General features: G+C 46.6%; 1 protein-coding gene across 1 annotated transcript; it reads right to left on the reverse strand.

Moving 5' to 3' along the window:
• Positions 1–12,964: 12,964 nt before the first annotated feature.
• On the reverse strand, positions 12,965–14,438 carry LOC135309472 (collagen alpha-1(I) chain-like). Its single transcript, XM_064435572.1, has 2 exons — positions 14,435–14,438; positions 12,965–13,896 (listed from the first exon to the last, which is right to left on the reverse strand). Exons 1-2 carry the CDS (start codon positions 14,436–14,438, stop codon positions 12,965–12,967), a joined length of 936 nt encoding a protein of 311 aa, XP_064291642.1.
• Positions 14,439–14,457: the final 19 nt, after the last annotated feature.

The raw sequence follows: 14,457 nt of genomic DNA on the forward strand, positions 1-14,457 counted from the left end.
TGAAAGAATACTTATTGTTCCCTGAGACTGTGCAGTACTTCACTAAATGTTTTGTTTCTATGGGTGACTAAAGATGCTGGGCTTTCTTTGAAATATAAAGCCATAATTTGGGGGCAGGGCAGAGAATATTCTATGGGGTTTTTTTTTTCCCTGGCCCATGGTCTTTCCTCCCACAGAATACTCAGTGTCTGTTATGGGAATAGGATCTACTATGGATATAGCAGCACATGGCCCCTTAAGCATTGTAACTCCAAAGGGAGTTGGAACTAAAAAGTTGAGGTGAGACTGGGATCACATGCTCTGTACTTGCCTTCCTGATCGGGTTGATTAATCTCCAGAGTTTACAGTAAGTTCCCTTCAGTGAGCTTTGTTACTTGGCTTTGAGGCAGAATCATGTTTTTGATATAATCAGAGTTTATGGAGTTTGTTTTTAAAGCCTGGCGTTTGGGGTATCGGAGGCTTTATGCCTGTTAGCTTCATAGGCCAAATACCAGAATTCAAGGACAAACTTGTGCACACATGTAGCATTGAGAGACAAGGAAAGTTACTCCCTACTGTTTAATAGCGCTGTGTTTTTATTCTAGAAAGGAAAACACATACAACAAACTGAACCTGCTGTTTGGATGGGTGTTTCAGCCTGTGGTCTGTATGAGTGCTCTGTAACAAGATTACTCTCCCCACAAAATGATGGCATTACAATTCTATACTTGTAAACAAGGAAAACAACTGTGGACTGTGGGAAGGAGTAATTATCTGAAAAAATAGCCAAATTCTTCCTTGCTTCTAAATGAAAACCATCATGGTACCATTGCCCAAGATACCCTGCAGTTTTACTCCTAGAAATTTGGCTCTTCAGTTTTAAAAGGGCTGCTGAGAACCAGAGAGACATGGTCCTGGTGAGACACAGACCTCTCTGACAGAAGTGTCCTTTCCCAGAATGACGGGCTTCAGAAAACAGATATTAAAACTGTTCTTGCTTGGAAGTTGGTGCTATGAAAACCCTATTAGGTTGCTGAAAAAATGCCTGCAGGATGGACTAGGTGTTTGGTTTTAATTTTCTAGTTTGTGCTCTGGTCACTGGTGTGGAAGAGCCTCTTTCACTCAGGGGTCCCTGCTTTCATTTCTCTATAGCCTGCTTGAGAGGTTCTAAGGGGTTTCCTAGATCTGCTTGGGTTCAGGCAGCTTAATAAAATATGAGCCCTTCTTTTCCTTTCACTCCTGGTGATTGCACCCCAGTTAGGTGCTGAGCAGTGCCGCTGTGTGACAGGTACTTGCATCCCCAGCTGTGGTTGGCTGCCTCATTCCAGCTCTGAAGACTGTAGGACAACAGAATGAATCACTCTATGGGAAGAACAACTACTCACAGAAGGATTATGAGCACTAGGAGAGCTGGATGCTTCAGACTTTGCTAATGAAAGCTGCTTCCTACCTGAAGAACAGCAGCAGAATATGTGATTCACTACCTCTCCAGTCAGGTTAGAACTTTCTAATGTGGTACCTTGAGTAAATCTGCTTGAATGATGACAGTAGTGCACTAAACACTCGTGGAGCAGAGGGAAACAATATGCCTTCTTGAATTGTTTTGATTTGCTTTTTTTCCCCCCTTTCCCTCCCTGAACAGTACAGAGGGAGGAGGGCAGGCAGAGCTTCTCCTGCGTGGGAATAAAGGCCACATTTGCAGCTTTGCCTCAGGAGCTTGAAAAACCATAAGTCAGGCCTCCAAAACTGCATTTGGTTTAGAAATAATGAGATGCTTTAGAAAATGAACTTGGAGTTCTCTTTCACAGTCTTTTTGTTTCCAAGCATTTTGAGTACCCTTGCTTCATGTTTGCAAGCTTGCTTTCTTCAACAATGATGGCAGAAGTACTTTTTTCAATGAAAACAAAGATGTTCTTATGCTTGCTGATTCCAGCACCTGGGGCATAAATTTTAAAATATTGTGGCATTTGGAGAGAACTGGAGGCAGGACACGCAAACCACTCAACTTTAAGCCCCATTTCTGCTGGGTCACCATCCTTTCCAGTAGGAATCTGAAGGATTGCAAAAGCCAGAACATAAGGATCCCCTGTTGGTGGTCCCAGTGTCTGTCTTGGCAGTTTGCCAGGAGCCCAAGGGATGCACTTAATTTTCTTTATTCATTAGCATATTTTTAATCAAATCCATCAAACCACAATGTTTCCACATGTCTCTCCCATGGCAGATGAACAAAAATAGGTCAGTGCCCAAATGTACCTTTAACACACTGCAGTTCATTCCCCTTCTATAGCTGCAGTTGGAGGACAGCAAATGGCTTGTACTCTGCACCTGGTGAAAACTTGTGATGAAGACTTTGCTTCTGTCCTGAAAGAGGTGAGCACATGGACTTTGTCCATGACACAAACTGCTTTCCATCCGCTGCCCAGTCAGAGGGCAGAAAGAGCTGTGTCTGAATCCTCTCCAACTTGAAACTAAGTTTATAGCCATTTGTTTAATAGTGAATAATCAAGCAGGTGCAATGTCCAGGGCTGAATTCCCTGGCCCTAATGAAGTTCCAAGACTGCTTACACCTAGTTTAATAACAGGCTTTTACATTCTTGTCACCTGTAACCTACCTTCATATACCTCATGCTGCCAACCCATCTCTAGCCAGGCAAGGAAAATGTTGCAGTGTTGAGATCATGTTCACACTTGCAGCTGAGACGTGTCTTGCCTTGTTTCTTATCTCTGAATTGTTCATAACAAGAGCTAAGTAAAAATTACTCTTCATGTTTTTTACATGAGCTTTCAAAGTTGGTTCTGGGTGGGGTGAATATTGCATCAACACCAAGTTAAAACTTATCTTTTGTTCTTCTTTTTTGGAAAGAAATGGGGATATAGATTCCAGGGAAACAGTCTTCCCTATGAGACACAAATCAGGTAAAGTCAGAGGTATTAAACAGGTTTGGAGTTTTTGAAATACAAGTGTATGACAAACGGATGTGTGCTTTACTTTGTTTTCTTTCTCTTTTCCTAAGAAGCCTTTCCCAGGACTTCACATTTAAAAAGTCGATGAACACATATCCTAAATGCAGAAATTGGAATGGACTTGTAGCCTGTTCCTAGCTGCAGAAAAGCTAGGGAAGTGAAAGGTGAAAAGCTCTGCAGCCCCACCTCTCCTGGTAACCCCTTCCTGCTGACAGCACCATCACCCCAGACAGGCTGCAGCAAGTGACGCATGCACAGAGGAAACTCTGCTGCTGGCAGAGTCTCCCTTTCAGTCATCACAGGCTCCTTTGCGGTTCCTCTTGTTTTGAGAAATAACCAAGGGGTGAGGGTAGGAAAGGTGTCTTAGCAAGACTGTTAATTTTGGCTTCCCAGTTAAAGAATTTGGGCACTTCCTGCTGGGAAGGCCTTTTGCATGTATTTGTGTCAGAAGCCCAAAAACAGAGTATAACCTCTAAAGGCTGGAAGTCCATAGTGAGCAGATGAAGTTTTCTCTGATGTGCACCAGGTGGTCCCAGCTAAACAACAAAGCTCCACCAGTTGTGGGGCTGGGGAACTGTTTACTCCTGCCTTGTTGCATGCCTGTAATCGTTCACAGCAGCAGTCCCATGTTATGGGCAAATACTCTACCAATTTATTGTTCTATTCATTTGGCTCTTCCACTTCTGCTCTAAGTACTGTCTTTCTTGACAGCTACCAACCACTTGGTTACTTTCAAGTCTTAATACAGACAGTTAATGGTTTGCCTTGTCTAAATGACTTACCCCTGTATTCTTTTATTGTCCTTCAACCATTACTGTTAAACAAGCTCAGCCTTGCTACCTAGACAGAAACTAAGTTCCAGCAGGACTAATTTTCCTACAGGATTAATCCTGCAAGTTCATGACTTGTCACTTTGAGAGGGAAGAGAGTCACTTGGCACATTTACCTCACGATCTCTCTGCTCTCCTGTAGTGCCTGTTTTGTGGGCAGACCTGAGTCTGCACAGAATTTATCATGCAGGGTTTGGACTCTGGGGGAGCTGCCTCTGCTTTTGCTTTGTGGAGTGCTAGCATGGCAACGACAGTGATGTTTTAGTTTGGGTGAAGCAGACTTAGAAAAGGACTTGGGCATCACTGCCAGTTGCAATGCCAGTTCTTGGCAGCCGCCGCAAATCTTTGCCTTTTGAAGTGATGCTTCCTGAGCGATGCTCTACCTCAAAATGGCAGCCACCAAAACCAAGAGGCCACTCCTCTGCCTGAGCAAGCCATAGGCAACACAGCCTCTTAAATTTACCTTGCTTGGGGGCTGAGGATCCCTTGGGCTTCACAATTTAGGCTCTCTCTTGGCTTTTTTCCAGGAACACAGCGTGGGTCCGTTCATGCAAGGGAAAGGCAGGGTGGTTGGCAGCACAGCAGTGTTTTGTATACACTGTGCTCGGCACTCAAAAGGCTAGTGCTGAACATGGGGAATTTCACATGGCTCAATTCCCTTCTGCCCCAGGGAATGTGTATATCTCCTCTCCCAGCAGAGTGCGCTTACCAGGGTATGCTTGGTGCCAGGGAGGGGACTGCCTCCATCCTCTTAAAGCTGGTCCCATGTGAATTAGCCAGTTCCAAATGTTTTGGTTAGCAGGGTGAGAAGAAGGGAGACATGGGCTTGTGGCTCCCTGAACTGTCTGTTTACAGAGTTGTGGGTTCCTGCTCCCTTTGGTCACGCACTGACTCAACTGGAGGCTTGGGGAGTGCTCCTGTCCCAGCACCACCCTATGGCCTGCTCTTTCCGAGAACACCTGAGCTGCCTCTCATGCTCCCTGGGATTCCTGTCAGGCAGAAAAGAAGATTGAGCCCAGCTCTTCTTCATGAACTGTTGGACTACTGACTAAATTAAGGTATGAATAAAAATAGCCTACGCCCATATCCTCCACCCACCTTGGGCTCTTTTAGAAACAGAGAAGAAAAAAAAAAATTGCATTTATTGCTGCATTTTTGGACACCTGATCTGGAAGGTGGGCAGACTGAAAACACCTGCTGCACTGAGTCCTTAGGGAAGAAAGTCAGAGATATTCATCTAGTCATTGTAAGGGACTTAGTCCGAGATGGATGCTGCCAGCTTTGCAAGGCTCGGAGGCCTTTGGTTTGCCACTAAAGCCAGCAACAGGCACCTGAGCATCTTAAATACATCATTATGGAAGTCACTACCACATCAGATGCTCAAGGCTTCTTTGCATTTGCTATGACACAAGTGATTTTAACATAGAAAGTCAATTAATAAGGGTAGCAATTCAGCAGCGGCTAAAACCAAATGTTTCACAAATTTCAAGTTGCTCTAGCAGGAGTTGAATAAGTGTTTGCTGTCTCCTTGAACTTTGTCCTGACCTGCATGCACAATATGATTTGTACAGGGAGTGACAGGGAGTGGACATCCAGCAAATGTTTCCCCAAAGTGAAATCTGTGCAACAGCCTTATTTCTCATGATATTTGTTCCAGTAGTTCACCAGGCTGTGGTCAATTTACTTAGCTGCTGTCCAGGAAATACAGGCAAATAGTATGCCATCATACTGATGATATTAAACAAAAGCACCTTTCCAGTGTGCCTATGGCCTGGGGAGCACCTGAAGCTGAATGAAGCAGTCCAAGCCACCACAGCTAATGCTCAGTTTTTATGTTGTTATGACTAGACTATCTTTAACACACATACACACAAAATATAGGGTACTGTGATGCCTAAATAACTGGTCATCTTAAAATTTTCTCTAACCCTGACATCTGGAAAAAGCTGTGGCTGTACAAAATACCGTCTATTGCTAATTCTTTATGCAGCTCTAGCACCTTTCACCCTGAAGGACCAGACCCCTTGAACTCTGGCCCATGACTACCTTCCCATTCGCCCCGAAAGACCACAGTAAATGAGGTCATCTTAGAGAAGTCCAGCTGTGTGATAGCAGCTGCTGCCTTATGCTCCCCTAAAGGGAAAGTGGGGCCTGTTTTGGGGTGTGTTGGGACCAACTGGATGCAGGCCTCGCATTTTCTCTCAGTGCCCTTCACTGTTCTTGTAGAGGTGGCCCTGCAGAAGAGGGTCCCAAAGGACGCGGCAGCCAAGTATAGCATCTGATGGAGTGAAAATTTGTGCACAATTCAGAGCAAGTACCAGTTTACAATAACCTCTGGTAAAGAGGAATTGTGGAGAATAAAACAACTAATTGGGTCTGTGTCAGGGTGCTTTAGTACCAACAATAAAATTTGGCCAAAGAAATGAAGCTCACACCTTTCTGTTGCACACAAATAAGGGAGGGATCTTTCACAACCAGTATTGGTGAGGATTTATCACACATAATGTCCAAACCTGAGTGCACCTGGCCCCGGTATGGGATCCTTAGTGATTGTTTTTTGGGGTTTGGGTGGTTTTTTTAATATTCCATTTTCAGCTGGAAATTACTGATGTGACCAAAGTCCGATTCCTTTCAGCAGTTTCTCCCTTCCTCCCCCCACCTTTTCGCACTCCCTGAGGTCTGACCATCTGGAAATCCTCCTCCACCTCTTCATCATGTGTGAATTTCCACCTAGGGCTGAAAGTGTCACTGTACTAAAGTGTGATGCATTAACACATTGAGGCAGAAAGCAGAGGGGAGTTGGGGATTATAACACTTCATGACCCACTCCGCAGTCGCTCTATGATTTAATCATCTTTATCAGCTTGTATCCTTTTCTTTGTATCCCATATTTTCCCTGTATCTTTTATTAAAAAATTTCCATAATTAAAAAAACCCCAATGCTCTACACAAACACGTAGAGTGTAGAATCTTATATTGAGACCAGGATTGACTGAAAAAGGCAAACGTGCCTCACTCAAGCAATCTAGGGGACCTAGATCCCTCTTTCACAACTAAGCTGAATAATTATCCATATCTCCTATTGCAAACTTGGGTTTCTTCCTCCCAACTCTCCTGCATATGATCTGAAAAATATATACTTATATCTAAAATGTAAGTAGTAAAAATGTTATCTTGTATAGAACTGAAACAAACTCTGAAAACTAGGCGGCATGTTGGTTTATACTTTAGGTAGACTGGAATGGAAAATTCACTAATTTGGAAGTCAGTTAGTTGCCTAGCCTTCTTCTAACTAAATACTGAGGCTTATTATGCTTCAAATAAATATATATATGTATTTTGTGGCTTGGTTGCTGTAATCATCTTGGATGTAATAATGTTACTAGCCTCAGGGCTATATTTATTAAGATTTTAATTTAAAATCTTTCTGTCCTTCAGCATTTAAACAGAGGAAAACCCCATGTGGAGTAGCCAAAAAAAAAAAGTTCATCCTTTTCTTTTTTATGCATTCCCCTCCCCTAGGCCCTCTCTCTCATCTTTTAAGCAAAAAACCCTAGAACAACACACTTTCCTGTTGCAGCTCTGCACCCTGCTAAGACTTCAGTACCTGTGTATGTTTGTTAGACCCAATGTCTGCTTAATATTATCTGTGTGCTTCTGCTCTTGCCATCTCTGAAGCAGTGGTTTATTTTCTTATCCTGGTATAATGGTATCAGTATATTTCACAGTAATATTTCCACATATTATAATTTATTCTTAATAATGTTCTTGGTAAGGATCTCAACCACAGCTGTAAACACTGAGGGGGCAAGATTACTACTTAGAAATGGCAAAGGGCTGTGGAGAAGTTTGAGGGTTATTCTTTGTTAATAAGCTCTCCCACCTCTGGGAAGATCATGGCAGGGAAATAGCAGAACAAGAAGACCTGCTTGTAGGCTGGAGAGTGAAAAAGCTGTCACAGTGTAAGTGCTTTTTCATGTGTTTTGGAAGAAATGGCAGAGGTTACATCCAAGTCACACAGTGTTTGCAACCCATTTTGTTTTAATCCTGCAGCATACTGAGGCACTGACTTAGGACTGATAGATACTAAGCAGGGCAGAAGGTGATTCAGAAATATTTGTCAATAACCTTCTCCTGTGATTTAGTGTGGTAGCAGAGGACCTTGCTTGGAGCCAATGTCCCTGCAGCAAACGTGGTGGGTGAGGCAGTGTGAACATTCTAGCCAGAGGCCTGCAGTGGCTAAATAGCACTGGGCAGATGAGCGTGAGTCGTGTGGGGCAGCTCTCAGCTGGGCTAAATCTATAGCTGTGCTAAATCACTCCACTGACCGTGACAGTGCTGCTGCTCTGCCCCAGGGGAAGAGCCTCCTTGTTTGAACTGGGGCACTTTGGTGCTCTTACAGGAGTGCCTTGATCCTGGCTCTAGCAGAGAGTCAACCATGTCACAATCATCTTTCAAATCTAACTCTGACATTCTTTTGCAAACAGCCAAACTGCACAACAGTTTTCGTTTAATATAATAAGATTCATGGAAACAAAACTGTGCAATTTAACTATGAACAGATTGAAAATTACTTTTGACACATAGCACCAAGGCCATGCTGTTTGTGTCAAGCTCCATGGAAAAGATGAATTCTTGTATGCCTCTTTTCTTCATTTCAAAGCAACTTGCAGAGGACTGAATGCTGTCATCCTAACTTACAGCTAGTGAAAATGGGGTAAAGAGAGAGAAACTCAGGCCTAAGCCCAGGACTTCTGGCTGCAGCCTGTCAACAGGAAGTAGGTGTAGATGCTTCCTCTACATTGTGCTACTTGCTTGTGGGGGAAAAAAAAAGCTTATGTTCAAGTATTCATGGAGTGCTACTGATTGTCCTTTGTGACATGACTCAAGTACTTAATTTCTGTTACAGCATTGCAAAGCTACCAGCCATTTTTTGATTCTGAGCTTCATTTAAAATTTGAGGGAAACATCTCCATCTTGTCACCGCAACCACTGCTTTTCTCAGGACAGCTGATTTTAACATTGCTCCATCCTAAAGTTCATTTTCTGGATCTGTCAGATACATCAGTCATGGGTGGATGACAAAAGAAAAGCACCCATGGACTTCTAAATGCACTGCCTCAGTAAGTAGCATTCAAATTACAAAAAGTCAAGTTTTAAGTATTTTGTTTACCACTTAAATGCAGATTTTATTTTTACCCACTTTGCTACTTTGCAAGCCTTTTGGTGTGAACTTAAACAAACATGAAAATCATGTTCTTTACAGCATGTTAAAAGTGCTTATATGTTAAAAGTGCTCACCACAAAGCAGACACTTCTTTGTTGGGCAACCAGCACAGCTTTTTCATGTTCTCTGTGTGTCCTCACCCGCCCCAACCTATTTAGGTCAATACAAGCAACTTCAGAGGAAGTCACTGCCTGGTTATAAGGCTACGGCTTTGGACTGCAAAGGACAGACTGTGCGAGGAGAACAAGAACACTCTGGGCCATCAACAAGCAGAGGATAACTCCTGAATATCACACGGGATATCCACCCGATGGCGTCTGGTCCCTTTACTCTGGAGACTGGAGCAGATCCCTGAAGTCAGCTCTTTTGGCAAAGGGACACTGCTGTGCACGGAGACCTGCCTGAGGCAGGGACCTGACTGCACTGCACCGCGGGCACGAGGTTCAGCCACGCTTCATTCCCCACTGTGAACCTGGGCTCGGCTGCAAACCTTCCCAGAGCATGGAGGGCTCATGGAAGAGGATCAACCAGCCAACACACCGCCCGTGAAGCACAGGCAGGTAGCTGAGGTGAGGGGAGTGGGACTCCAGCCACGCTGAAGCAGGGGCAGTGGGAGCAGGAGGCTGAGGCTGTGAGTATATCCCTGCCACCCTATCCTGCTGTCTCCCCCATGTCCCCCATCCTGCCTGACACTTGTGCTGAAAGCTGGCATTCAGTAGGTGCCTCTTCAAAACCTTTTGAGGGCTCTACTGTATTTCTCTGTGACTCAGATTCTCGTTGTACCTGCTTTAGATGAAGAGTTCCCAGTTTGGTCAGGTCTTTTGTTTCTGTCTGCTAAACCTCTGTTCTTCCAAGCGCTGTTCAGAGTAGGATTCTTTCTTTTAGAGAACAAATCTCTGTTAACAAACAGTTTTCAATTAAAGAAGCATGGGCAGAAGTGAAGAAGCCCGATTAACCTCTTAGTGTTTTTATTTTTTAATGAGTTAGGTCTATCTTTGACAGTTCAGAAAATGTTTAGGTTATTCAGAATGGCATTTACCTACCTGATTTTCAATAGGACTTTTCTTTTATACAGAATTATGCTGCTTTTGAAACATCCACTGTCTTTGTCACACTTATTCAAGAAGTAATTTTGTGTAGTGGGGAGTGAGTCTGATTACAGATACATAATTTCATCTGAGGCTAAAGAATGTAATGAACACAAATTCCAGATAGAGCAGAGCACTCCCAGCCTACCCCTGTATCTGTGTGTCTCAGTTTCTCTGTATTTCCTGCAAGATGACAATGGCCACTTTGTAAAAAGCTCTTTGAGATATGAGGCAGAAGTATATACTTCAAGGTCTAGCCTTGAAACTTCTGTGGGATAGCAATGCTCTTCTGAAGTGCCATTTAAAACAGATTGCGTTTCACTACGTGCAAAAATCCCCCATATAGATGCAGCTATATGAGCAAAAAAAAAAAGTGCTTTTGCCAGTATAGCCTATTTTATTTGGGAAACGCTTGCAGAAAAAGATGCTTGTGCTAGTAAAACTTGTATTTGCTGGTTATCAAAGGAGAAGCACTTCTAGTGCAAACCAGGCCTCTCGTATGTGAAGCTTTTATTCAGTTCAGCCATCAGTACAGTAGAGAAAATCCTACCTCAAAGGGATTAGTAAGGTTACCTAATAGATATTATTAATGGTTTAAGTGCATAAAAGGTGCTTGAGCTAAAGGTGAAGGGCTAGATCCTTCACTAATGTAAATTGTTCAGGTCCCACTGAGGACATGGTGGAAACACCATGAGGGAGATTCCTCGTGCCATCGCCTCCTGCTCAGCTTCTAGCTCAGGGCTGCACTGACTGGCCTCTCCAAGAGTGACTTCTGCATCCTTACCCCTGAGAAAAATGTGCATAAGCAAATATCTAGGTTATAAAAGAAGAAAGAGTTGTATCTAGGAAGACCCTGTTTGGGCAGGGAGGTTGGATCTGATGACCCCACGGGTGGTCCCTTCCAACCTGACCAGTTCTGTAGCAGTCGGATGTCTCGGGAACATGCCGACTTGCACTGCCTGAGGATCTCAGTTTATACTGTTTTCATTATACTAGTAGCTTTTTATAGGCATCAGATTCCAGTCATGAGACTTGATGATTCTCCAGAAAATACCCTCCGACGCTGTACTTTCTCACAGCAGGGCTCCCTGGCTAATCGTGTGCTTGCCCGTCAAGCACAAATCCCAGCCATTTCCTTCCCAGTTTTCCCCTGCATTTAATGTATGGAAAAGCATGACCCTGAATCAGATGAATAGCAGCCGGTTTGAGAAGGTGTGTGTGAAAATGTATCCTCACGCAGATGAGCTCAGAACAAATAGAATGGAGGGGAGGAGGGGAAGAGAGCAGAGCCGGGGAATGTGAAGCTACCCTCTCCCTGATAGTTCAGCCACTATGTGTAAGCAACAAGTTTATGCCCAAGGGAGAGAACTGAAAGCTGAGGAAATCTTAAAATTAACAGAGCTTTATGGCTCAATCAATAGGCCATGCTCCCTGAGCAAGATTAGAAATCAGATGGCACATTTCTTTCTGTTAACCCTGTTTGCTCTCCCCGAAGGCTCTTCTGCCTGAAAGCATCTGAGGTTTGATTAAGTTCTTCTCTAGGAGGAAGCCAGAGAAAGTCCATTGTATGAGAACTGCCTCCAGAATGCTGTGTTGGACACACTTTAAATAACAATAGAGGTTATTAGAGTTTTAGTTTGTTAGTAATTGTGAGAGAAGATAAGTCTTCCCAATATTTGAATATGCAAAATGGCTTTGGCTAACTGAGAAAGAGGGGGGGGGAAGCAAAAACCAAAACATGCCACTACAGTGAGAAACAGGGATGATTAAAAATCCCCACATGTAAAAAAGAAAACCTCCACCTTGTTTTACTGCTGGAAATACCTTGCCAGATTAGTTATCCCCATCAGCCCCTTCTATTTTCCCTCTTTGGTATTTCATTTTCACTGGGGCAATGAAATAATTTTTTCCAAAGGGAGATGGACTGTGTTAGCACCTATTTCTTGTTTGACACTGACCTCTATGAACCAGTCATCACTGCTCTGCCTGTTGTTTTCTTGTTAGCTCTTTGCTGTCAAATTAATTACTGTGAAGTACTAAGCTTGTTGCATTCACGTGCTCTTATTAGCTCACAGGATGTCAGAGTGATTGGATTTTTAGCATTATTTCTTTTTTTACATTCCAGGCTTTCCATTCAAAACCTGTTACTGGCAGGGAGGAAATACTGTACCTAATTCTGATCTCTCATCAGGGTAGCTCCAGTGATGCTGAGGATTTACAAAGCTGTATATTCAATTAGACTTTGTTTATATTAAACCCAACATGAACAATTAGACCGGGATTGTAACATGACTTTGAAGCACAGCATTAAATGTCCTTCACTTTGCAGTATAGAAGAAGAAAGGAAGCATTTATGATGAGAATAGCATTTGTCCCCTCCATTCTTAAATCACAGTAATAAGCTGATCCTCCACTTGACCCTCTTCACACTCCTGAGTTGCTTGTATTAGTGACATCTAACAGCTCTCACTCGAGTGCAGTCCAGGGATCAATGAGAAGTTTTATCATTTTCTTCTTCTACAAAATGAAACGAGCAGAAGGGACTTCTTTGCTGTCATGCTTGAAATTTGTGTGTCCTGCATCTGCCCTTGAAAAAGCACCATCTGGCTCGGTGAAAGAACTGAAGGTCTTGAGAGTTGTCTTCATTCCTGAAGGTAGATTTTTCTTTGTTATTTAAAAAAAAAAAGAAAAGAAAAAAGAAAAAAAAAAAAAGTAGATGCGATTAGAAGGTTAGAACTGCCCGGGCAGGAGGCTCAGCCCCAGGTGCTCCTTCGCCCAGCGCAGAGCTCCGGCTCCAGCGCGCACCGCCCGCTGCCCAGCCCCAGCCCCTCGCTTCTGCGGGACCTGACACCCCAGCCCGGCCCGCGGAAACTTCCTCAGCGTCCCCACGACCCGGTGCTCCCGGGCGCCGGAGGGCTGTCCCGGGATGCCGGCTGTCCCGGTGATGCCGGCTGTCCCGGGGTGCCGCTGTCCCGGGATGCCGGCTGTCCCGGTGGTGCCGGCTGTCCCGGGGTGCCGCTGTCCCGGTGGTGCCGCTGTCCCGGTGGTGCCGCTGTCCCGGTGCCGCTGTCCCGGTGATGCCGGCTGTCCCGGGGTGCCGGCTGTCCCGGGGTGCCGGCTGTCCCGGGGTGCCGCTGTCCCGGGGTGCCGCTGTCCCGGTGCCGCTGTCCCGGGGTGCCGGCTGTCCCGGGGTGCCGGCTGTCCCGGGGTGCCGGCTGTCCCGGGGTGCCGCTGTCCCGGGGTGCCGGCTGTCCCGGGGTGCCGCTGTCCCGGTGCCGCTGTCCCGGTGATGCCGGCTGTCCCGGGGTGCCGCTGTCCCGGTGATGCCGGCTGTCCCGGGGTGCCGGCTGTCCCGGGGTGCCGCTGTCCCGGTGCCGCGGTCCCGGTGACCCCGCCCGGCCCCGCCGCCGCTTCCCCGCGCGGCCCAGAGGGGGCGCCCTCGGCCCAGGCTTCCCCTGTGGCGGCGGCGGCGCGCGCGGGCCCCGCGCAGGTGAGCGCGACCCCGCGGGGCCCGGCCCGGCCCGGAGCGGCCGCGGCGACACCTCGGGAGTGACACCTCGAGGGGGGTGACGCTTCGGGGGTGACACCTCGGCGGTGACACGCCGGTGCTGCCGCCGGTGTGCACCGGGCTTCTCCCCCCGCCCCCTCGGCCCCGTCCCTGGCCGCTGGTCCCCGGGCGGGAATCTCTCCTGACGCCCGCCGTGAGGGGTGTCCCGGCCATCCCCTTTGCCTCGGTGCCCGCTCCCCCGCCAAGGCGCGCAGGAAAGCGCGGTCCTGGGGCGCGGGCAGGGCCGGCTCCCCGGCACGGCTGCGGGAGTGCCGCCGTCCCGTTATTTCCCCTCCCGGCTCCCCTCGGCCGCCGCCCCGGTCCCCCTCCCCCTGCTGCCTCCGCCAGGCTCCGCGTCCCTGCTGCCTCACGGAAAACACACACAGTCCCCGGCACCCGCCCCGGCTACCCGGCCCATTCAAACAAACAAACAGAAACCCGCCCCGTCGCAAAGCCAACCGACGGTAAACTTTCTAATGACTTCTTCTTTCAAGTGCTTAAAAGGCAAGGAGCACCGGGGGGCGGGGGGGAAGAAGGGGGCATCCATCTCCCGGCCGGGGCGGGAGGGGGCCGGAGCTGCAGCCGCTCGGGTCCGTCCGTCCGTCTGTCCGTCCTGCCGGACGACGGGACAGGGACGCGAGCCGGTGTGTAGTGGGTGTGTTTGCAGGAACCGGGAGGGAGGGAGGGAGGGGACGGGGGGAGTTAAAGAAACAGCATAGTTAATATTTCCACATCAGGAAGTTACTGTAATAGCCCAGGGGGCAAAAGACTTAACTTAATCTCCTAAATAGTGAGGAACCCATGGCGTCTCTGTTATAGGTT

The sequence above is a fragment of the Passer domesticus genome, chromosome 10 (genome assembly GCF_036417665.1).
Source record: "Passer domesticus isolate bPasDom1 chromosome 10, bPasDom1.hap1, whole genome shotgun sequence".
NCBI lineage: Eukaryota > Metazoa > Chordata > Aves > Passeriformes > Passeridae > Passer > Passer domesticus.